Below are 24,566 nucleotides of genomic sequence, written 5' to 3' on the forward strand. Positions count from 1 at the left end.
GGTCTTCTTAGCTTAGTCTCCTGTCTTTGGGTTTGTTTTCCCAACGCTGGGTCTACCTATTTCAGTCTGTCCCTGACTTTGTCACTGTCTCTGGGTCTCTATCCATAGCCGAGTCTCCCAGTGTCTGGACTTCCCCTTCTTTTTTGAAAAGTAGGCTCTACATCCAAGGTGGAGTTTAAACTCACGACCCGACCCCAAGATGGAGTCGCATGGTCTAGTGACTGAGGTGCCCCTGGACCTCCACCCCCCCTTTTTTTCTTTTAATTTAAAGATCTTTTTTTTTTTTCTTAAGAAAAAAAATCTTTTATTTTATTTTATTTTTTTGAGAGAGGTACTGAGAGAATCTGAAGCAGGCTCCATGCCCTCAGTGCAGAGCCCAACACGGGGCCCGATCCCACCAACCGTGAGATCATGATCTGAGCTGGCACCAAGAGTCCGAAGCGTAACAGACTGAGCCACTCAGGCGCCCCTGGACCTCCCCTTCATGATCTTTCTTCCTTTCACCGTGCCTCTGCCTTTCACCTCCCCCTGTCTTTTTACCCTCCTCTCTCTATCCCACCATCTCTGATACTCTGGGACTCCTTGTCCCTATTTCTCCATCTTTGGATATGCGGAGCCCTGGGTCCTCTGGTTTCTGTCACTCCCTGTCGCTGTGTCTCCTAGTCTGTGTCTCTCACTGCCTCAGTCTCTCCCGGCGGTATTTCTCCGCCCCCCCCCCCCCCCCCGCCACCTGTTTGGTTTTTTTTTTTTTTTTTCCTCCCTCCACCTGTTTTACCGCGTTGCTATGGATCGAAAAAGACGCAGGCGCACGGGGGGCGAGATGCTGAGCAAGGCTAGCTCTGCCTCTGATTGGCCGTCCTTTCAGCCGTTGCATCTTCGCTCCGCCCCAGCCCTGGGGGATGGCCAATTGCCTTCTGGGGGTCGTAGTCCGCCGCGCAGTCCCAGCGCGCACGCGCAGTCTGAGCTGACGCCATCGCTCCGAGCTCCTGGCGGCTGGAACCGGCCGGGGACCGCTACGCAAGAGGTAGGTCTGGCTCTGCAGTGCGCTACGCCGTGCTTTTCCTGAGCGGATCGTAGCGGTCCCGCCAGTGTGCGCAGCGCAGCAGCGTTCGGAGGTGACTTGGAGTGGTGGGGAGGATGGGGAGGGAGCGACCCCGGCGGGAGAAGGGAGGAGGTTGGGCCGGGGTGGGAGGCTGGGAGGGGGAGGGGAAGAGCCCGGGAGCCCCTGGAGTGGAAGTGAGGTGGGGGAGGCGTGTGGGTCGGAGGGGGCGGGGCTGAGAGACGAGGGCCTGGCTACCCATCTTGGGTGTGGGAATAGGGAAGGGTTAAGGGCACCGTCCTGCGGCCTGGTAGAGGGAGGGGGTTACGAGAGGCGACATAAGGGCTAAGGGTGCCCCTAGTAGGCGGGAGGGACAGCCTGTGGCGTCCCGGTAGGAGAGCAGGGACGAGGCGGAGGTTCCTCTAGTGTGCGCGTTCACCTGAGTGAGGGGTCGGGCCGAGCAATCCTGGGGTGGAGCCAGGGGGTGGGGCCAAGGGGTGGGACCTGGGGTGAGGCTGGGGGTTAGGCGTTGTCTGTGCCCCGGGGATCCTCGAGGCCCTTAGACGCCCTGACTCTTCCCAGTCACCTGGGGATGGCTTCAGTTTGAATTAAGTGTCTGCTCCTGCTGTAGGGTCCCTTTGGTGGGCGAAGAAACCCAAGAGAGAGGGCAAGAATGGGTTTCCCTGATGCTGCTGTGAAAGTAGCCCGCAAGGGGGAGTGGGGACGACTGAGGATGTTTTTTAGACCTTTTATTAAAGAATTTATAGAGAAGTTCTAAGGAAAGGCCTTATAACTGCAGGCCTTTTGGTCTGATTCACCTGTTAGTATTTTGTACGTGTTGTGCCCTTTTTTCTCCTCGCTCCCCACTTCCTCCCCCTCCTCCCTTTTCCACCTCCTACCCCCCTCCTTTCTCACAGACACAACGTGTACTGAGCTGACCCCTTGGAGGCTAAGGTGGACAACCTCACAGCCCTCTTCTCCATACCAGGGTCTAGCCTCCCATTGCCCCAGTCCTCCCAACCATCCTGTAGAAGTTTCCTTTCCTGGTACAGGGCCACATGTGTATTGCTGCTGTTCCTCTGCCCGTTCCTTGAGTCTGTGAGTTCCTGTCCTTTGAGTTCTGTCCTTGAGGCTTTGGGGAAGCTCAGGTAGTTGTGCAGGAGGTTGCTTGATTTTCGTGCCGTCTGTGCTCCGGGGTGGATCCAGAGTTTGTGCTCTTGCCAGGGACCACAGAGGACAGCCGAGATGTTAAGGATGATCCCTTCATGTGCATTTTTTTTTTCAGTCTAAAGGCACCTTTCGCCCCTTTGTAATGGGTGAGTAACTATTGGGTGATGCCAGGAGACCCTGTGAATGTCCTGAGTAACATGAGGTGGGACTGTGGGGAGAGGAGAAGGGGGGCACGGCAGGGCCTGGAGGTAGAGCTGAAGAGTTGGGAGCTAAGCGTGAGCCCTGCTTAGCCCAGTGGGAAAGGGATTTGCCTGCAGGAGGCCCACAGTGCTTGGAGACCTCTCAGCTCAGCTGCCCACACCCCCCCGCTCCCCCCCTTGGCTTCCTCTGCATCCCAGGATCAGGAGGGCCAGGCTCATAGAATCAACCTCAGACATGTCCATGGGGTGCAGGGGGAGTCTGGGCTCCAAGAAATTTCCATCCCCATCTGAGGCAAATCCTGAGTGGCCCTGAGATGTGTGTGTGATGGGGGGGAAGTCTGCTTGGTGAATGAGCCAAGAGGAACTTGGGCCATGGGGGATGGCCTCGCTCAAGGAATCTGGAGACAGGAAGGAGTTCTGGTGGTCCCTCTGCCTAACAAGGTCATCCTTGCAGCAGCATGACCAGGTTGTGAGGCTCTGATGAGAGAACATAAGATCCATGCATGCACACATTAATGAGTTATCTTTGGTTAACTTTATGGAGACAGGCCCCGGACAGGATGATCGTGCCTGTGGTATCTTAAGAAAACCAAAATTACTTGCTTATGTGACCACACATCTGCCCGTATTACCACACAAAGCCCCACGTATCCTGTGCCTGTTGGGATACATGTGGTCGTGCCAGCTGGCTGGAGCTGGCACACTTCTCTTTCCAGGTGAGGCTCTAGATTAAAGGCAGAAACATGGTTAAAAGAGCTAGAGTCTGGAACTGGGATTGGGAAACTCTGGCCTACAGGCCAACCAGCAGCCCGTTTTTGTAATGAAGTTGTTTGGGGACACAGGCAGGCCCATGGCATGCGGGTGCTCTGGCTGTTTCAGCCACAAGGTGAAGTTGAGTTGTCTCAACCGAAACCACCTGTCCTGCATTTGCCAACCCTGGCCCCTAGCAGAATTAATGCAAGAGTGCATTAAAAAAAAAAAAAAAAAATTAAGTTTATTTATTTTGAGAGAGAGAGAGTGTGCTCAAGCAGGGAAGGAGCAGAGAGTCCTAAGCAGGCTCCACGCTGTCAGCACAGATCCCGATACAGGGTTCACCCTGGGGGTGGAACTCATGAACCATGAGATCATGACTTGGGTCAAAACCAAGAGTCAGATGCTTAACTGACTGAGCCCCACCGGTGCCCTGAGTGCATTTCTAATCTTGAGTGCATTTCTAATTAAAAATTCGAAGGAAGCTCTTTATAAACAAGTTTCTGAACTCCACATCTTTCTTAAGAAGAAAAAAAGCACATTTGACAATAAGAAACATTAGAACTTTATGGTATAGCAAAAAGAGAGCATGAAGTGAAAAGATAAGTCACAGACTGGGCTGCTGGCAAGACCAGGCCAGACAGACACCACTTGAATTATTTAATAGAAGGGAGCTGGAAGAAAATGGCCACTGAAGGAGTGCCTTGGTGGCTCAGTCAGTTGGTTGTCTGACTTTGGCTCAGGTCATGATCTCCTGGTTTGTGAGTTTGAGCCCTGCGTCAGACTCTGTGCTGACAGCTCAGAGCCTGGAGCCTGTTTCAGATTCTGTGTCTCCCTTTCTCTCTGCCCCTTCCCTGCTCGCGCTGTCTCTCTCTCTTCCCCTCTCCCTCTCTCAAAAATAAATAAACATTAAAAATTTTTTTTAAAATGGCCACTGAAAAGCAGGCAGTTGACTCACAGAGGTAAAGCAGTCCTGAGAAAACTCTGGCAGCAAAATGAGCAGATTATGTAGTCTGAGGGCCCTGGTGTGGGGGTGTGAGGAAGGGCCACCCTGTTGAGCATTGCCATAGTGGGTGGCAGGAGTTAGGCTGCCTCCTGTGGGCCGTAGTGGGTCATAGCACAGGCCCAGTGGTCCAGGTATCCCACTTGTAGGTTTACCTTCCCAATATATCACCACCCTGATCCCAGGGATAATCGCCAATGAAAATTCGGCACAGCCAGCAAGGCTCTTGATGAAAGTAATTTACAGTCAACAGTGAGTAACCCCTGCTGTCATGGGGTTTACATTCCAGTGGGAGAGGCAGGTGGAAGGCAGGGAAGAGGGAGTGAGGAGGTATGGATGGGAGGAATTGAGCAGGCCGTGGAGGGAAGGTCTCCCTGGGGGACCCATCAGAGCCCAGACCCGGCTGGCACAGAAGAGCCTGCTGTGGGGAGCAGGGTGGGGGGGGGGGTAGGGGGGTTGTGCTCAGGGAACAGAGGGGAGGACATGATTGGAGGGCGGTGGGAAGGGTGGCCTGGCGAGCTCTTTCTTCCTTGAGGGAAATGGAACTCTTACTCAGTCTAGGCTGTGGGAGAGGACGGCGGCGGGTGCTTCGGTTTCTGCCACCTCTTCTCTTTCCAGCAGCTTTATTAGATGTAACTGACACCCCAAAAGAGATCACCTGTGTAAAGTGTGCAGTTCAATGGTTTTGCCCATATTCACAGTTGTACAGCCAACACCACAGCTGATTTTAGGACGTTTTCATCGCTCTGACCCTGACCCCCTCGTCTGCCCCCGGCAGCCACGGAGCTACTTTCCGTCTCTGTGGATTTGCCAGTCCACGTACATGGAGTCAGACACCCCCACCGCCCCGAGGTCCTGGGCCGCAGTCGCTGGTGAAATGTCAGAGCGCATCTTCACTTTCCATGGAGGAGGTCATCAATGCCCGGTCCTGCATTGCAGAGTTTTCTCTGGAAAAGCAGGATTGCTGAGGAAACGTCCTCACCACAGCTGTGCTCACACACATTTTCCTAAATTCCTCAGACGTGTTCGGAAGAAAACATGGTTGGTTTCTGTGGTTCAGCCAGGGGGAGCATTCCCACCGGGTTTGGGTGCCGCTTCTCTTTGGGGGTGTCTCCCTCCCAGCGGGGTCTGAGGGTTTTCTGGTTGTGTGGGGAGAAGTGTAGACCCCACAGATTCTGAGAGGAGCTAGAGCTCTGTCCTTGGATGCTCATAGCCAGTGAGAACATCGTGGGCCCGAAGCTGGCAGCCAGAGGCCTGGTCCCCCGTGGCCCTGCCGGCTTCTGGCCTTCAGCTTGCTCGGTGTTTGTTAGGGGTCACAACCAAGAGATTTCACCTAAAGACCCCAAATCTAGCTTCTCCCAAGTGATGCGTCTGCCCATCAGGATCAGCCAGGGGAGGAGAGGATGCTGACAGGACCTGAATACCACAGTCCCTTCCCTCCCCTGCACCATCGATTCCCTACTCCTGGTCAACTTCTACCTCCCACCTGGTTCTGTGGGTGGGTCAGGCCAGGTCTGCAGTCCTGTGTCATTCCCAGAAATAGATGCTGGTTGTCCACTGATCTACATTTGACCCTTGAACAAGGTGAGGGTTAGGGCATACCTGAAAATCCATATATAACTTTTGACTTCCCAAACACTTAACTGCCAATAGTCTGCTGTTGACCAGAAGCCTTACTGATCACATAAACAGTTGATTAACCTGTGTTGTGTATGTTATATATATCATGTACTGTGTTCTTACAATAAAGTGAGTTAGGGAAAAAGTGTTAGGAAAATTTTACGGAAGAGAAAATGCATTTACAATATTTTACTGTATTTATAAAGAAAATGCTCCTTAAAGTGGACCCATGCAGGTCAAACCTGTATTGTTCAAGGTTCAGCTGTATTTTGGATTTTTAGTTGTCTTAAGAAGAGGAGCAATCCTGGCACCTAGGCCTCCCAAATGTGGAAGGAAGTCTGGGATACACCCAAATCTGGCATGGTATCCCATGCATCGAGTATACGTTGTTGGAATGAAGTTAGTAACATTTTAAAATTTTTATCTTTGAAAGTGAGATTGTCCTGTAACTTTTCTTTATCCTAATTGTGACTGATTTATTTTTTTTAATCCTGGTAATAGCCATCTTACAAAATGAGTTGTCACTTCCAACATTTTATGTTAATTTTTATCTGTACACATACAAGACTCTGCTGATACTTAACAAGCAGATTGCTTGGAAACCTGTGTGGACTCTGGGTATGGAGGGTGGGACTGAGGAGCTCATCCATGTTGGGGTCTGGATGCCCCATGGCTTGCTTCTCATTGTCTGTCTGTAGTCATGTCTGTCTGTCCTGTGCAGGGCTGAGATCCCAGAGCATCCTGCCATCCCTGGTGTCTCTCCCTTGCAGCTGCAGTTACGTGAACTTGCCCTCCACGACAGGTGCCCTATCCCTGGATAGTCACATTTCCCAGTGTAGGTTTGGAAAGATGTTGCCGCTGGAGAAGGCGTTTGCCAACCCCAGGAGCTCCCCAGCTCCCCCAGAACTGCCCATGCTAGGATCAGCAGCTGAGGACCAGCAAGAGGACTCCAGGAGTGGCCTTGGGGAGGTCCCTGCCAACCTTGAGTCCTCCCGCCTGCATTTCCGGAACTTCATCTACCAGGAAGCTGCAGGGCCCCACCAGGCCCTGGACCAGCTGTATGAGCTGTGCCGCCAGTGGCTGCGCCCTGAGGCACACTCCAAGGAGCAGATGCTGGAACTGCTGGTGCTGGAGCAGTTCCTGAGCGCCCTGCCGGACAAAGTACGGTCCTCAGTGGTGGCACAGCATCCTGAGAACTGCCAGAAGGCAGCCTCCCTGGTGAAGGACCTTGCCGATGCCCTAGAGGAGCCAGGTGAGCCCACCACCCCAGAGGAGAGCACAGCACAGAAGAGATAGTAAGGGAGGTGGTCAGCCCTGGGAGGAGTAAAGTTGACAGCATAGGGCCCAAACTCCAATCAGTGGCTTACCTGAGAGTTGAATTCCCCTGTGTATAAGAGGCACAGAGGTGAGCAGCCCTGAACTGCTGGGGTAGCTCCTCAGCAGGGATACAGCCCCACCACCCTGCCCAGAGTTGCTTCATGGGCTGGGAAGGCTGCTTGGGCCCTGCCCTCACATCTGCCTTCCAGATACAAGGAAGCTGGGGGAACCAGCCCCTTAAAAACAGTAAATGTCCTGGGCATCTGTTTCTGCGCTGGGGCTGGGTGGGCAGAGTCTCTACCACATCAGAGGGCGGGGCCTGAGGGACTGCTGGTGATGGGGTCCTGGAGCCTTGTCTGCTCCCACCCCCTGCAGGTTCACTGTGTGATTGTTAGCACATCTCTCACTTCCCCTGGAGTATAAACAGGGATGCTGTTGAGTCTGCCATGGGGCTGTCCACAGCTCTGAGCGAGGGGCAGCGTGGGAAGCTCGCTGAGCCTTTGCCATCTGCTCTATTACCAGATGGGTCCGTGAAGACTGGGGAAGACGTGGAGCCCAGTGAGACCCAGGCCGCCCCCAACATCTGTGAGTGAGCAGTTAGCCCTGGGACGGGTGTGGGCCAGTGCTTGGTTGGGGGAGGGCATGAGGCAGATGCCACGGAGGTTCTCATGAGAGCCAAGGTCTGGCAGTCTGTGCTGACTGACTTCTTCCTGTAGGCTCTGGTGAACACGACAGCTATTTATAATTAATCTTCAAAGATTACGCGGGTTGTACATGCTTTACCATAAACACCGAAAAGCATTGAGGTACAAAGAAAATCTCCCCCCGACTCCATGTGCCCTCCACAGCTAAAACCAAATGGTGTGCCCTGGCATGTGTTCCTTCATCTCTTGCACACACACGCACACATCTCAGCCCTGAGCCCTGAGAGAGCTTGTGGCCAGTGTCCCTGGAGACGATATACTCGTGCTGGAGCTCGTGCTGTTTGCGTGGAGCAACGTCTCACCCACCCAGGCCCATCCAGGCAGTGGCCAGCGCCATCTCCTTACTTTCTCGGCATTTCACAGGATCCGCCCTTCCTTGGCCTAGAGTTGGGATTTACGGCCATTAAGGTTTCTGCCTCTTCCTACAAATGCGCCATGAAACATCCGCAGGCATGTGCCTTGTGTGGATGTTTTGTGTGTTTAGGTGGGTTCCTCACGATCACTGGACAAAGGACATTTCTGCATGGTCGTGCGAAGTTTTGTAGCACATACGGTGCCAGTGCACAAGGTGCCCGTTTGCCCACATCTATGCCGTATTGTGTCATTGCTTTTTAAGATTTCCACCAATCTAACTGGTAGAAAAGTATTACCTGCTTTGTGGGCTTTCATTAGAAAGCCACTGTTGACCGTGAGCTTCTTTTTGCTTTCTTCTTGGCTACTCTGCTCTGTCACCTGAGGACAATTGTAGGGTCCCTTGAGCTTAAGACCTACCGTGACATGAGCGCTGAGACCTTCTGCCTCTGAGTCTGACAACTCTTCCCTCTCTTCCTGGGTCCTGTGCGCGGGGGGCCCTGGGGTCTCCCTGATTGGCTTGGGCTGCCCAGCTGTGTGACACTAGTCTGCTCAGCTCTGTGTCCCCTTCTACCAGCCTGTCCTGCTCCAGACCCTGTGCTTCTGGAACAAGGGTGTGCCGGGGACAAGAAACCCGAACAGCCCAAGCCTGCTAAGGCTGAGCCAAAGGTGCGTGGGGTCTGTCTTGTCCAGGGTTCTCAGGGCCTGTCCCCAAGGAGGAGGAGCTGTCCCCCTAGCTTATTAGGCTCTCTCCTTGCCCCTGTCATTAATATGCTGCCAGCTGGCCCTGGGAGGGATGGGGGCCCAGCCACAGGAGAAGGGGGTCTGGGCTGAGGTTCCTGGGCTGCACACCTAGGCTGCTCCCTCCCCAGGAAGCCAAGAGGAGGTGAGGGTGAGGCAAGGAGAGGTCTCTGAGATCAGAGCAAAGGGGCCCGAGTGCCCCCTTGGGGGTGTTGGACAGGTGGTCCCTTTCTGTCAGCCCCCTACCAACCTGGTTTGTGGTGACTCCCGGGCCCCAGTCCCTTTAGCTGCTTCCATCGCCCTGTTCTGTTGTCTCCTCTGGGCGAGTGCACTGTTCCTGCCACCACAGCCTCCTTCTCACCTCCTGCCAGGCCAGCTGCCCCTGTCCTGCAAGGTTCCCTCCCCACTGCCGTACCCCCTTCTGCATTCTGGGCCTGGTCGTGCCCTATCCCCTGCCCGGTGGACACATCTCCCAGCCCTCGTGGGGCCCGTGGCGCACTTGTCTCCTCTGTGGCCTTTGTCATGGGTGACTGCTTCTCCTAAGGGCAGTAAGCGTGGCTGTTCTGGACCCCCTGTCCCCTGGGTGCCGGCCTGGGGCCCATGCAGGGATGGAGGAGATAAGAGATGTTGGGGTTTTGCCCTCTAGGGGACATTTGGTGACATCTGGAGACAGCTTTGGTTGTCAGTATTTGGCTGGGGGAGGAGGTGCTGCTAATACCCAGAGGAAGAGGCTGGGAAACAGCCTGCAGTGCCCAGGGTTGGTCCTGCCAGAAGAAACTCCATAGTGCTGAGGTGAAGAAACCCAGCCCCCGTGTTAACCTGGGATCTGGGTCCAGGCCCTGCTAGGCGCCCACCCCCGCTGTGCTCACTGTGGTCGTGGGACTGAGGGTCCACCCTCCCTCTGGACGGGAAGCCTCAGCCGTGGTGGTGCTGCCGTTTCAGAAGTTGACATTTCCGGAGATGCCTCTGTACCTGGGGGAATGGGGCCACCTGGACCCGGCAGAGGAGAACCTGAAGACCTTCCGGAAACTGCTCCTGTGGGGTGAGACTTGTCCCCCACAGCCTCATGCTGTACCCTGTCCTCTTCCAAGAGGATTGGCCTAGGGGATTCCGACTCCCACATGGAGCATTGGTTACGGCCCCACAGTGTTTTTTGTTTTGTTTTTTTTTTAATGTTTATTTTTGAGAGGGGGAGAGAGAGAGAGGGAGACAGAGCGTGAACAGGGGAGGAGCAGAGAGACAGGGAGACACAGAATCAGAAGCAGGCTCCAGTCTCCAAGTACTGACGCAGGGCTCAAACTCACAAACCACAATATTGTGACCTGGGCCAAAGTCGGATGCTGAACTGACTGAGCCACCCAGGCACCCCCCCCCACAGTGTTTGTTTTTGTAATATTTGCTTATTTATTAAAAAAACATTTTAATGTTTATTTTTGAGAGATAGGTCAGGGGAGGGGCAGAGAGATAGGGAGACACAGAATCCAAAGCAGGCTCCAGGCTCTGAGCTGCCAGCACAGAGCCTGATACACAGGGCTCAAACCCACGAACCGTGAGATCATGACCAGGCACCCCAATGTTTATGTTGAGAGAAAGAGTGCACACATGCTGGTGGGGAAAGGGCAGAGAGAGGGAGACAGAGGATCCGAAGCAGGCTCCATGCTTACAGCAGAGCGCCCGGTGTGGGGTTCGAACCCACGAACCATGAGATCATGACCTGAGCCAAAGTCAGACCCTTAAACCGACTGAGCCACCCAGGCGCCTTGAGGCCCCACCCTTCTCACTGTACAGGGTTGAGTTCTGCCACAGCCCTGGGGTTTTGAGTTTGCAGCCCCTGCTCGTAGGACCCAAAGCTTCCGAATGTGGAAAGGCCTCCTGGCACCAGTCGTCAACTTTACTATCATCCTTGGTACACAGATGGAGCCTCTTGGCCTTCATGGCTCTTCTCTCTTGAGTGGACATCGTCGCCCACAACACAGGCCCCAACACAGACGTCTGAGCTCTTTGTGGTTGTAGTTTTACGTTCTTCTCTGACTTTGCTCTCCATTGAATTCCCCCACTTCCCTGTTGGCTGTCCGGCTCTGTCTCGGTAGGCCCTCTTCTTCACCCCTTCCCCAGTGTTCTTGGAACCCCCAGCACTCCAGGGCTCTGAGTGAGGCAGCTTCGGTGAGTGTCCAGGGCAGAGGAAAGGACAGTGTCCAGAGCAGAGGCCCTGCTGCCCTTCCTGGCCAGCCCATGGGGCTTGAGGCGCAACATTGGCTGCTTTCTACTCTGGCTTCAGTGTCTCTCTCTGTTTTTGTGTGTTTTGCTCGCACTCAGGGTACCAGCTCGCCCAGCCTGATGACACCTGCAGGCTGGAGACAGAAGAGCTTCGGTTGGTTGAAGCTGAACCGCCGGAAGGCAGCTTCTCAGGTGAGGGCCAAGAACCGTGGTGAGGCTGGGGTAGAGGGGCACCTTTCCAAGGCTGGTGGAAGCTCTCCACAGCTCCTCAACTTTGACCTCGCTCTTCTCCCACCACCTGTCCTGTGCCTTGGCCGCCCCCCACCCCAGTGTCAGAGCAGGAGGCAGGAATCCAGCTGTTCTAACAATCTTTCACTGTGTCACAAACAGCCCCCAAACTCAGTCTCCTAAACAGCAGTAGTGTTGGTGGTTATGATCCTGTGGATTGACTGGGATGGGATGGGCGTCTGTTATGCTCCCTTTGCTGGTTGCTGGGCCGCATACATAGCCACAGTCATCAGGAAGCTTGGCTGGGCTGGAATGTCCCTGGCGGTCTCACTCACACCAGCGGCGGTTAGTGCTGGCTCTTGCCAGGCAGCTCAGCTGAGGCTGTCAACCTGCGTTCTCCATGTTGCCCCTCCAAGTAGTTAGTTTGCGCTTCCTCATGGCATGGCATTTGAGTTCTGGAGCATTCCAGGAGGGGACGCACCATTGTGCAGGTGCTTTTTAAATTTTTGCTTCTGTCATGCATGCTTAATGTCCTGTAGACCATAGTAGGTCATGTGGCCAAGCCAATGTGCATGGTTTGTATGTCTGTGCATGTAGGGGAGGGGGTACTCCCCAAGGGCCCAAATCCCAGGAGACCGGCTTCATTGGGGGCTGCCATTGTAACACGTTAGTTACCACATAGGGGATTATTTGGCCCTTCCTGGTGAGGGATGCAGGCTCCCTCCAGCTCATGGCTGCGTTGCCAGTGTCTGCTCTCGTGCGGTTTGGGATGGCTGCTGTGGCTCCCACATCCACAGCTGCAGGAAGGAGGAAGCCCCTCCACAAACCTTACACTTGTGCATCCATCCCATTGACCATAGCTTGCTCACGTGGCCACTTTGGCTGCAAGACAGGCCAGGAGTGCCAGCAGGTGGGCAGTCGTGAGCTCAGGGAGTGCCAGAAAAGGGAAAGCACATGGGGACACACGGCAGTCTTCTGAGTGATTTTGTTTCAACCCATTGCCCCTGGGTTTGTGGAGGGTATTGACTGATGGTGTGCATGCAAAGCCCTCTCACATCCTCACCCGCTTCCCCCTTGCTCCGGCTTTCCATCCTGTCCATCTTCATAGCCCCCAGCCCACGCCTTTTGTTAGGTTTCCTGCTCACATGGCAGCTTGCTTCTCTGAGCCCTGGGAGGTGGGACTGCTCACACCGTGACCTTGTTTTAGGGGATAGGAGGTGGCAGGAAAGTAAAGAGAGCATGTGCGAAACGCTGATGGAGAGGATCACAAGGGAAATTCTCGTTTGCCCCTTGACGGGTGCTGCTCCGGAGGAGGAAGAGCAGCCGCAGAAGGTTCTGGAACCTCAGGAGAGGGAACCAAGCCCTGTCCCCAGAGCCCAGAGGCAGTCAGTCATCCGGGAGCCAGCCCAGGACAGGGGCACAGCAGGGGAGAGCCCTACTGTGCCTGTAGCTCCAGCTGCCCCACGCCAAGGCCTTGGAAGAAAAAGGCCCCACTCGAAGGATGTGGGCGGGCAGGGCCCTGAGCCTGTCTCCAGCATGAGCCACCCCCAGCAGCGCCATGTGAAGGAGCCCGCTGCATCTGGCCTCGGCGCAGGGTCCCTGGGCGCGAGTTGCTCTGCTGCCGATGAGCCTGGGCTGTCCCGAGGGAAGCCCTACGCGTGCAGCGAGTGTGGGGAGACCTTTGCGTGGATCTCACATTTCATTGACCATCTCCGAAGCCACAGCGGCAGGAAGCTGTACGCGTGCCAGGGCTGCTGGAAGACCTTCCACTTCAGCCTGGCCCTGGCCGAGCATCAGAAGACCCATGAGAAGGAGAAAGGCTACGCGCTGGGGTGGGCCCTGGGACCCCACCCTGCTGCGTGTGGTGCCCACGCTGGCGGGAGGCTCCGTGGGCTCCCGGGGTGTGTGGCAGGTGACATTTTCCCTGTGCAGCCTGAGGCTCAGCGATGAGCTGCTTTGCTGTAGGGTCCCTAGAGGGGGACTTGCCCCCCAGGTTTGTGTCCCTAGAGACAGCCTTGCCTGCCCAGGTTTATGTCCCTAGAGGGCAATCTTGCCTGCCAGATTTCCCTAGCGATGTATCCGCTGCTTTGAAACCCTTGCGTGGCTTCCTGCAGTATCTGTGTGGATGTAAGTCTGTCTGTTCTCTAAATGAGCTAATGTGGCTAAAGCACTTAGAACCCAGAAGGGCCCACGGGAAGCCCTTGTCTCCTTGTAAACACACCCATGCAGATGCCCATGTGCAAGCACGAGCTATCTGGTGTGAAAGAATATTCCCCTTTCTTCCGTAGCCATTTTAGCACCACCCACACATTGGAACATTTGTCATTGTGCAAAGTGTAGAGTTGCCTTAAAGTGTGTGATCCGCCGGCTCTTGCTGAAGTCAGCTTTGTCTCTGTTCCCCTTGTTCAAGCTCCCCAGGGCTTCTGCTCAAGCTGTTTGGTCTTTTCGTAAACACCTGATATCAAGTTCACTTCTGAACCCTCAATAGCAAATTGTTTCCTAGTTAAGCACGTGTCTACATGTGTGGAGTGGCTTTACAAAGATCACAAAAATGCGTGGAGCCTGGTAACGCTGTGCTTTCAAACCATGTGTCTCAGCCTACTAGTGAATTGTGAAACCAAATTAGCGGACGGTCGCCAGCATTGCAAATCAGTAGAATTAAGTAAAAATTCGTCGTGTAGTAAAGGCAAATATTGTTTTGTGAAACTTTTCAGCTATATATCTAAATATGAGACCCGGTTGAATTGTGAAATCAAATTAGTGGACGGTCACCAGCATTGCAAATCAGTAGAATTAAGTAAAAATTCATCATCCGGCTGTAAAGGCAAATACTGTTCTGTGAAAATTTTCAACTGTATATCTAAATATGAGACCCGGTTGCAATGTAAGATGTATTTCTTACTCAGGGTGGAGGGTCATGATCAAAGCAGGTTGAAAACACTAATAAGGGTTGATGAGGTGTGTCTGCCTAGGCAAGTGGAAACTTAATTCTTTGGGCTACATAAGGTGATCTTTTGATTTTTGCATTTGATCTCAGATTAGAGCATTGCTTCTGTTGCCTGAGCATAAACTTAACTGCTTCTTGTAGGTAAACTGGTGCCTCTTTCTGTCATGGTGTTTGAGCAGACAGTCTGTTGTAATGATGCCCGAATCATAGATGCTTAACCTAATAAAGGATTTATTTCTTCACTCACATGACAGTCTTGTGTTTGTTGCTGTTGCTTGTGTGTGGAAGCGAGGGGGACTGTGCTCTGTGTGGTGATTTGGGGATCCAGGCTCTGTCCCTGTAGTGGCTCTGTTCTCCACTGGTCCCTTGGAGCATGTGGGAAAGGCCATACTTGCTCAGTTGGGAGATGACACACATCACTTCCACTCGTGTACTTGGAGAGACATGATCTCATGGCCTCAGTCACGTGAAAGGGTCTGGGACTGTGTATGAGGTGCCTGTCTCTGTTACAGTCACCGAGCTCAGTTACCCTCTTTGCCTGTCTCCCTCTCACCCCCATCCTGAACGGAGTGTGGCTCTGGTAATAATTAAATACATATATATATATATATACACACACACACACACACACACACACACACACATACACATGCACACGTATATGTATATATTTATATTTGCTCTCTGAACTCTTGTTCCCAGCCTAACCCATGAGCATGCCTCTCCTGCCACAGAGCGGTAACCCCTGGGGGTGCGTCTTGCATCAGCTTCAGGGCCACTGATGGGTCCTTCATTATCAGAAAGCCCAGCTCTCTATCCTGTTTGTTTCCTATCTGAGGTTTCCTTTAGTGCACAGCTAGATGTTGATGCCTTGTTTATATTTTCATACTTCTATTTGGAAATAATTTCAAACTTGTAGAAGAGACACGAAAATAATAAAAGTCATCCAACCCCTACCTATGTGAACATCTTCCCTTGCTTGCCTGTGATCTTGGGCCCCTGCCCCCCATACACACACCTGGGACACACCTGGGAGTGCCTGAGGTCCACATTCCTACTGTTGGTGATGATTCCTTTGCTCAAAGTGCTGTCCAGTTTCTCCACCTTAGAGTTACTTTTCCCCCTTAATTTGTGGGGAGACGCTTTAAGATAACGCAAATACCCTGCTCCTCACCAAAATGCCACCCTCCCCCCCAGCCCCAGGGGCATCCTCCATTGATGATTTTTGCCATATGGTTGCAAAATACTGGTTATCTGACACCAGCCCTCCTTCCGTGGCATTACCAGCCAGCCCTGGGCATTCTGCTGCATAGCCAACACCCTCCTTTCTCTCCCATTTATTTGTCTTTACTATCAGGATGGACTTAGGGATTCCTCTTTTTTCAGTGTTTTTTCAAGTTTTATTACGTATTGCTGTCCTTGGTAATTTTCGTGCTCAGGTTGTCCCAGATGTGGCCAGGGAGAGTCCCTTCAAGAAGGCTCCTACATCCCTGTAACATGCCTTCATCATGATTAAAAATTTTTTTATTTAAATGTTTATTTATTTTTGAGAGAGCGAGAGACAGAGTGTGAGCGGGGGAGGGGCAGAGAGATAGGGAGTCCCAGAATGTGAAGTAGGCTCCAGGCTGCGAGCTGTTAGCACAGAGCCCAATGCGGGGCTCAAACTCCTGTACCGAGAGATCATGACCTGAGCTGAAGTCGGACTCTTAACCAGCAGAGCCACCCAGGTGCCCCTCCATCATTGTTTGAACAATTCCTTTTTCTTTAGCATAGTAAGATGTTCTAAGCCCAAATTGTTTCTACCCTGAGATCAGCCATTCCTCTAGTTCCAAAGAACTGGCTCTTTTTAGTGTGGCTTCTTTGAGACCAAATCTGAGTGGCAGGTGTATTCATTGCTAGTAGGGTATTTTCTGGTGAGCTATGAACCATAGGCACATAAAACAGACACACAGCTACACACAAAAAGGTATGTGTGCCCGTATGCATGCATATACACATACATATACAGCAATACCTCCATTTTCAATCTACTACTCCCCTATATTTTTATGTCAATAGTGCGAATCCTAAAATCAACACATTTGTTAATATGCTAAGACCTGGGACACCTGAGTGGTTCAGTGGGTTGGGTGTCCAAGTTTGGCTCAGGTCATGATCTTGTGGTTCGTGGGTTCAAACCCCATGTCGGGCTCTATGCTGACAGCTTGGAGCCTGCACCCTGCTTCAGATTCTGTGTCTCCCTCTTTCTGCCCTTCCCCCACTTGCACTCTGTCTCTCTCTGTCTCAAAAATAAATAAGCATTAAAAATTTTTTTTTAATTTTTTGGTGTTTGTTTATTTTTGAGACAGAGAGAGACAGCATGAGCAGAGGGGTAGAGAGAGAGACACACACAGAATCCGAAGCAGGCTCCAGGCTCTGAGCTGTCAGCGTAGAGCCCGACATAGGGCTCGAACTCATGAGCTGTGAGATCATGACCTGAGCTGAAGTCGGACGCCTAACCGACTGAGCCACCCAGGCACCCCAACATTAAAATTTTTTTTAATTTTTTTTTTTAACGTTTATTTATTTTTGGGACAGAGAGAGACAGAGCATGAATGGGGGAGGGGCAGAGAGAGAGGGAGACACAGAATCTGAAGCAGGCTCCAGGCTCTGAGCCATCAGCCCAGAGCCCGATGTGGGGCTCGAACTCACGGACCGCGAGATCATGACCTGAGCTGAAGTTGGACACTTAACCGACTGAGCCACCCAGGCGCCCCTAAAAATTTTTTTTTAAAAATGCTAAGTCCTGGGGCACCTGGGTGGCTCGGTTGAGTGTGTGACTCTTGATTTCAGTTCAGGTCATGATCCCAGGGTTGTGAGATTGAGCCCTACAGTGGGCTCTGCACTGAACGTGGAGCCTGCTTAAGATTATCCCTCCCCCCCACCCTCTTCCTTCCTCACAGGTGCTCTCTAAAATATTTTTTAAAACGGTAAGTCCTAAAATACCTCTAAAAATCACTTCAGAATTGCTTTTCTCAAACCACTACAAAAAACAAACCTACTGAAATGATGTCAGGATTTGTTTGCTGTTCCCTTGCCATCACCATCCTGACCAAGACATAGTGGAACACACAAATGGGTGATTTATTCTACAGAAAGACCAAAATATGGCCAGATGTTCCCACTGTTTATCTCAGAGGAAGCTGGGTTAGTTCAGGTTTTAGGGGCTTTGGATCTGTGCTGAGGGTTTCCCACCCAAAGGGGTGGCCCATTGAGAAAGGTGCAGCAATCGGGAAACACAAGAAGGTGGCCTTGGTCTCTCCAATGGAGTTGGGAGGGCTGGAAAGTGTATAGATCATGGAGCCCTGAGCCAGGACTCAGAATGGACGTAAGACACCTGGAGAGCTAGGGAGAGCCCGAGGTGCACGGGCACTAAGAATGGAATGGAGTTCATGGCTAACTTCCATAGGGTGGCCGAGGATGAATGGTCAAAAGGTTAGGAAAAGGTAAATCCCATAAATGGAAAACTGGCCAGATGGGAGTAAATTTCAATGGCAAGAAGATGCTTAAATGCCTTCTGTTACAGATTGAATTGTATCCCCTCACCCCAAATTTATACACTTAAGTCCTAACCCTCAGTGTGACTGTATTTGGGGATAGGGCCTACAGGGAGGTAATTAGGGTTAAATGAGGTCATGAACATCGGGCCCTCATCCCACAGGACTGATCTCGTAAGAAGGAGAGAGCAGCAATTTCTCTTTCATCACATGTGTGCAGAAGAAAGGCCATGAAACACTACCATCTTGTTTTGCTCACAGATTCAGCAGATCAGTAATTCGGAAAGGGCACAGCAGGGATGGCTTGTCTTTGCTTCACCATGTGTGAGACCTCGGCTGGGAACTTGAAGTCTGAGGTACCTTGAAAACTGTGGGGTTTGAGTCACCCTTGCACGCCTGATGCAGCTGGGAAGCTTGCGGGCTAGGACTGCTCACTGGAGCCCATACATGGAGCTTACCTGGCGTGGACATCCTGACCACACGGTGGCCTCCTGGTGGTGGGAACGTGTTTTTTTTCTTAATGTTTATGTATTTTTGAGAGAGAGAGACAAAGCACCAGTTGGGGAGGGGCAGAGAAAGAGGCAGGCGCAGAATCCAGAGCGGGCTCCAGCCTCTGAGCTGTCAGCGCAGAGCCCGACATGGGGCTGGAACTCGTGAACCACGAGATCATGACCTGAGCCAAAGTCAGATGCTTAACTGACTGAGCCACCCAGGCACCCCAGTTGGGACTTCTTACATGGGGCATCTCAGGATTCCAAGCACATGTGTCCCTGTGAGGAAGGTATAAACTGCATGGCCTCTTCTGAACCTGTGTTCACCCCGTTCGTTTTCCCTTGTTGGTCTTCAACTTTTGTGTCAATAATTGAGACAGATCAGCAACTATCCAAGTAAGTTGGGCCCTCTAGTCAGGAGTGCACTCACCCCCGAAGTTTTTCTGACACTCTGGATGTAACTTCTGCAACTTCTGTCACTGCTGTGGCACTGCTAGGGAGGGAGCCTTTTCGTTCCTGGAGGTAGGGCAGAAGTGACACTGTGTGAGCACCTCCTATGGTTCCTACTGCTGTGCTGTATTTCCTTTTGTATCCTTGTGGGGGCAGGTGAGCAGGAGCTGAGTGCGATGGCAGGAGCTCACATGACTCAGTTTGTCAGTGACCTGGCATTTTCAGAGGGCTGCTGAAGAGCGTGTGGTTGGGGTCCATTTTTACCGAACTGCATTGGAATAGAGGAGCCTTAACATGTTTCCAAATGTAATGAATGTTCTCTTAAGAATTATATTCCTAGAGAGTCTGAACTATGCGCAATTGGCATGACGTATTTTCTACACTGGATTCAGGGGTAGGAACCTGGTTTCCTTGAGAACAAGAAGCTACCTACCCAAGGATAGAAGTACAGGGAAAGGAGGATATGTGTAATAATGGGAGAGGGACAAAATAGCTGCCCAGGGACCGAAGCTGAGCTGTCCTGTCCAGGATAGCCACTGGCCAGCTACGTGTGGCAAATGAGCATGTGAAAGGAGGCCACAGCCAAATGAGATGTCCTGCAGATGTAAAAGAAACTGGATTTGGAAGTTATAGTTAGTATACAGAAAGCAAACAAAACATCTCATTAGTGGTTTTTCATACTGATGTGTTGAAATGGTAACATTTGGGATATATAAGGACAGATATTAATTTCACCTGTTGCTTGCTTTTTATTTATTTTTTAAATGTATTTATTTTGAGAGAAAGAGGGCATGCGTGGGGGAGGGACAGAGAGAGAGAATCCTAATCAGGGTCTGTGCTGTCAGCCCAGAGCCCGATGTGGGGCTCGATCCCACCAACTGTGAGACCATGAACTGAGCCGAAACCAGAGTCAGACACTCAACCGACTGAGCCACCCAGGCACCCTTCTTCTTGCTTTTTAAATAGGACTATTACAATATTTAAATTTACCAATGTGGCTTGCATTTTTACTGGAGACTGCTGTTTTCTTAAGTGGCTTTTAAGTGACTATGACATTCCAAAAACAAAAACAAAAAAACTTTAAAAGAGAAGAGGCATTCCACAAGCATAGTGAGGACTATTGGAAGACTATTTAAAATACGCTCCCCCAAGGGAGAAATTTCAAGTTAACTGGAAGCTTATATCCCAGCATTGTGATTGGAAAATCAAGCCAACTGATACAACCCTGATGGCTGGTGACCAAATCCAGCCAATGTAACTTAAATATGGGCTCTAATGAGGATGGCAAGTCACCATTCCAAGTGTCATGGTAGTCAGAGAGACTGCTGTTAGTGAATTCAGGACGCAGTTTAATACTATGGACCTTCAAGATATATTATACAAAAAACAAAAGCTTTTTAAAAAACACTGGGAAAGGGACTCCATGAAAAACAGTCAAGAGAAGATTAACTTGTACATTTCTCAAGAGGGAGAAACCTTGCAAAACATAAGGTTCCAATGTGGAGGTGCTGTTGTTCAGAAGATGGTGGCTTAACAAAGGGGAAAAAAAAAATCTTCCTTTTTGTGAATCCTCAACATGTGTTTCTAATGCCTGTGAGTCACCTGTAGAGAAATTCATAGTCGCCTTGCACCATTCATAAGCACCCCAAAGAACGTAATGTGCAATAATGATAAATTCTGCGTGTGGTTCCTGCATATGAAAAGCATTTGTCGGGTTCCTCACCACTTTGCAAACCTCTGGTTTGGAATAGTGTGAATCCTTGGACAGAAGCCATCCCCAGATCCACTACATTCCCCCACGCCCCCCATTTTTCTCTTTTGTAGGTTCTCTGATGTAGCATTAGCGGTCACTCATGACTGAAGGTCCTCAACTCCACACTTCCTACCACTGTTTGGACGGGCCGATATCCGGCGACGGATGACCTAGAGCTCGGTATTCCCACAATCATTTCTTTCATTCCTCTCTAAGGGTGCGGGAAGGCTTGCGTATGCATATATTTGTATTGTTTCCGTTAGGAATGATGGGGTCAAGTCTGGTAGGGGATGAGCTATGACTTAAGGCTTTTCCAGGTCCGAGCAAATGGGAGGCGGGCCTACCCAGTATGAGTTCTCTGGTGCTTGGTGAGGGATGAGCTGTGTGTGAAGGCCTTCCCGCAGTCCCTGCACTCATATGGCTTCTCTCCCGTGTGGATCCGCCGGTGCTGCGTGAGGTGGGTGCTCTGCCTGAACGATTTCCCACAGTCCTGACACTCGTAGGGCTTCTCCCCGGTGTGCGTGCGCTCGTGCTGGCTGAGCGATGAGCTGTGACTGAAGGATTTTCCGCACTCATTGCAGCCGTAGGGCTTTTCCTTGGTGTGGATCCTCTGGTGTTCCACGAGAAGGGAGCTCTGGCTGAAGGCCCTGCCGCACGCGTTACACTCGTACGGCCTCTCGCCCGTGTGCGTCCTCTGGTGCTGGACGAGCGGGGCCAGCTGGCTGAAGGCCCGGCCGCACTCGCGGCACTCGTAGGGCTTCTCGCCCGTGTGGATGCGCTGGTGCTTGGTCAGGGACGAGCTGTGGCCGAAGGCCTTGCCGCAGTCGCCGCACTCGTACGGCCTCTCCCCGGTGTGGACCCTCTGGTGCTGGGTGAGGTGCGTGCTCTGGCGGAAGGCCTTGCCGCACTCGCCGCACTCGTACGGCTTCTCCCCGGTGTGCGTGCGCTCGTGCTGGCTGAGGGACGAGCTGTGGCTGAAGGTCTTCCCGCACTCGTTGCAGCCGTAGGGCCGCTCGCCCGTGTGGATCCTGCGGTGCTCGGTGAGCAGCGTGCTCTGGCTGAAGGCCTTGCCGCAGTCGCCGCACTCGTACGGCCGCTCGCCCGTGTGCGTCCTCTGGTGCTGCACGAGCGGCGTGATCTGCGTGAAGGCCTTGCCGCACTCCAGGCACTCGTAGGGCTTCTCGCCCGTGTGGATGCGCTGGTGCTTGGTCAGGGACGAGCTGTGGCCGAAGGCCTTGCCGCAGTCCCCGCAGCGGTACGGCCTCTCCCCGGTGTGGACCCGCACGTGCTGGCTGAGGTGGATGCTCTGGCGGAAGGCCTTGCCGCACTCGCCGCACTCGTACGGCTTCTCCCCGGTGTGCGTGCGCTCGTGCTGGCTGAAGGACGAGCGGAAGCTGAAGGCCTTGCCGCACTCGCCGCACTCGTACGGCTTCTCGCCCGTGTGGGTCCTCTGGTGCTGGACCAGCGGGGCGATCTGGTTGAAGGTCTTCCCACACTGGGGGCACCGGTAAGGCTTCTCACCGGTGTGGATCCTCTGGTGTTTGGTGAGCGCCGAGCTGTTGCGGAAGCCTTTCCCGCATTCGGGACACTCGTAAGGCCTCTCTCCCGTGTGCGTTCGGTGGTGCTCGAGGAGTGCCGAGCTGTGACCGAAGGCCTTGCCGCACGCCTGACATTCGTAGGGCTTCGCTTTTGCGTGTGTTTTCTGCTCGGCGTGGAGCCCTGGGTCTGGCTTCCCCCTCCCCCCGCGCGTCCCCGGCATGTGGAGGCCTTGCCTTTCTGGAGTCATTGGCTGAGTTGGGAAGCGGGGGCTCAGACTGAAGTTTCCCCCAAACCCATCCCCCTGCTGCTGCTGCTGCATGGGTGTCTTCACCACATGGCTCTCTCGACTCTGTCCGCGGCAGCCCTCTGCATCGTCACCCTCTGAGTACCACAGACTATCCCACAGGAACCTTTCTGCCAGGGCACTGGTACGTATTCCTTCAGTGATGTCTTGAGTTGGGGTGGACACTTTGGTTTGGGGTCTGGTTTCCAAATCTGGAAGAAAAAAAACCCCGGAAATGTTCCTTAATTTCTGTTTGGGGGTAAGGGTTTGGGTTGGGTGGGTGGACGGATGGAAGGATAAAACTGATAGTTTTGGGGGCGCCTCAGTCAGTTGTGTCTGACTTCGGCTCAGGTCATGATCTCACCGCTGGTGAGTTTGAGCCCGCGTGGGGCTGTGTGCTGACAGCTCAGAGCCTGGAGCCTGCCTCAGATTCTGTGTCTCCCTCTCTCTCTGCCCCTACCCCGCTCATGCTCTGTCTCTCTCTCAAAAAAAACAACAACAACAAAAAAAAAACCAAAAAAAAAAAAACACATTGAAAAAAAACTGATGGTTTTGAAAGGCTCAAGGCACAAGTGACTTTAACCATTTAAAAATACAGTTTTGCAAGTCAGGGAAGGAACGCAAGCAGGAGAGGAAGCTCTGAGAGTGGTCAGGGGTGGGGTAGCTGGCGCAGGGGCCTGAGTGGGGCTTGCAAGGGGAACACAGAGAACGAGGCAGGGAGGCAATGCGAGGCAGACAGAGGGCATCCAGGGAAGCTGTGGACAGACGCCCCAGGCTGGAAGGAGAAGAGCGACGGCCAGGCCCCAGTGAAAGCAGCCTCCATGGCACCAGGTGGCAACGGAGGAAGAGCCGTCTCACAGGTGAAGGACCACCTGGCCCAGCTCTCCCTCTGCCCCAGCTGTCTCACTGACAAGGTCCGCTTTCTGCTTGGCGGTCTCTGGCTGCTGTTCCACCTGCCCCTGATGTGAAGAAACGCATCAGCTCCCCCAGACTGGAGGCCGCTGAGAGGCGTATCGCCGGAGGATGGATAAATGACCTGAGCTGTCTGGGAGGACTTGGATCTGGTCTGCTGGGTCCATCTCACCATCTGAGAGTTCCTGAAGGGCAGGGCTTCTGTCCACCTGGGTCACCCCTGCACCCATGCCTTCAGCTGAGGCCAGCAGACATGGGGGACGAACAAACAAACGTACCCTGCCCCGCTCCTTCCTGGCAGGACTTCCTGCCCCGGTACCCAGCCCCTTCTGCACAGCCGAGCCCTCGCGCATGCCGCCCCCACCCCAACACCGGACTGGCCCTAAGGTGTGATATGGGCACTGTGCCCATTTAGGTTATGCTCCAGTGAGGTGTTAAGGGGGAAAAAAAAAAAAAGAGGGGTCAAGCCAGGTGTGGCTGGCAAAATAGCGGCTCCCAAAGATGTCTGTGTTCTAATTCCTGGAACCGGTGAGGAACGGAGGCTGCTAACCCTTGCACATTAGCTAGTCCTCTGAGATTACCTCGGGTGGTCCCAAGGCAACCACAAGGGTTCTGGAATGTGCGAGAGAGGCAGGAGGGCCAGGGCCAGAGGGACGTGAGACCTGAGGGCCGTGCTCAGTTGGGAGATGGACGAGGCCATGCTCAGTTGGGAGACGGACGGACAAGGAATGTGAGCACCTCTGGAAGCTGGAAAGTGAAAGGAGCTGGGTTCTCTGCAGGCCCCACGGGAGGAGCGCTGCCCTGCTCACACATGGAATGTAGCACAGAGATGCCTACTTCGGACTTCTGACCTCTGGACTGTAAGATAATGTGCATTGCTTTAAGCCATGAGGTTTGTGGCAATTGTTAGAGGAGCCATACGAAGCTAATATTCTAGGTAAGGGCTGGTTACCCCTTTTGCTGGGGAGACTCTGTCCTGACCCCCTCCCACACGCCGGCCATTCTTTCTGGGCCCTGGCGATGGGCCGTTGCTTAAACAGGGTCAGGGCCTGACACCAGGGGAGACTGCCTGCCAGTGGGCAGGATGGCCTCACTGCCCAAAGAGTCAGTATTGGTCTCAGGAGCTGGATAAGGTGTATGAAGAGCAGAGCCCCACAGGCACATGGAAAAGCCCAGACTGGATCCATGGGCCCACAGATACATGAGTCATAAATGCTTCTGTGGTTTAAACTGCTGAGGCCGCCGAGTTTGTTACGCATTGAGAGTAGGCTGCTGCCCACCCTGGTGCCTTTGCATTTGCTGTTCCTGCTGCCCA

General features: G+C 52.9%; 2 protein-coding genes across 6 annotated transcripts in view; one reads left to right on the plus strand and one right to left on the minus strand.

Annotated features, from left to right (window-relative positions):
• Positions 1–951: 951 nt before the first annotated feature.
• Positions 952–14,535, plus strand: ZSCAN18 (zinc finger and SCAN domain containing 18). Of its 5 annotated transcripts, none has more exons than XM_047834282.1 (7): positions 952–1,024; positions 6,553–7,034; positions 7,622–7,684; positions 8,732–8,823; positions 9,838–9,937; positions 11,212–11,304; positions 12,548–14,535. In XM_047834282.1, the coding sequence occupies exons 2-7, from the start codon at positions 6,632–6,634 to the stop codon at positions 13,288–13,290; spliced, it is 1,494 nt and encodes a 497-aa protein (XP_047690238.1). In that variant the 5' UTR covers positions 952–1,024; positions 6,553–6,631; the 3' UTR covers positions 13,291–14,535. The 5 variants fall into 5 exon arrangements, with proteins under 5 accessions (XP_047690238.1, XP_047690235.1, XP_047690237.1 ...); XM_047834279.1 differs by lacking the exon at positions 952–1,024 and adding an exon at positions 4,640–6,181; XM_047834281.1 differs by lacking the exon at positions 952–1,024 and adding an exon at positions 4,640–5,746.
• Positions 14,536–20,096: 5,561 nt separating this feature from the next.
• The window catches only part of LOC125153157 (zinc finger protein with KRAB and SCAN domains 5-like), a 34,904-nt gene continuing 30,434 nt past the window's right edge, over positions 20,097–24,566 (minus strand). The window contains exon 14 of the mRNA XM_047836061.1: positions 20,097–22,551. Within this exon, the coding sequence (XP_047692017.1) occupies positions 20,858–22,551 (1,694 nt within the window). The 3' untranslated portion in view covers positions 20,097–20,857. The remainder of the gene's footprint in view (positions 22,552–24,566) is intronic.

This window comes from Prionailurus viverrinus, chromosome E2 (assembly GCF_022837055.1).
Source record: "Prionailurus viverrinus isolate Anna chromosome E2, UM_Priviv_1.0, whole genome shotgun sequence".
NCBI classification, from domain to species: domain Eukaryota; kingdom Metazoa; phylum Chordata; class Mammalia; order Carnivora; family Felidae; genus Prionailurus; species Prionailurus viverrinus.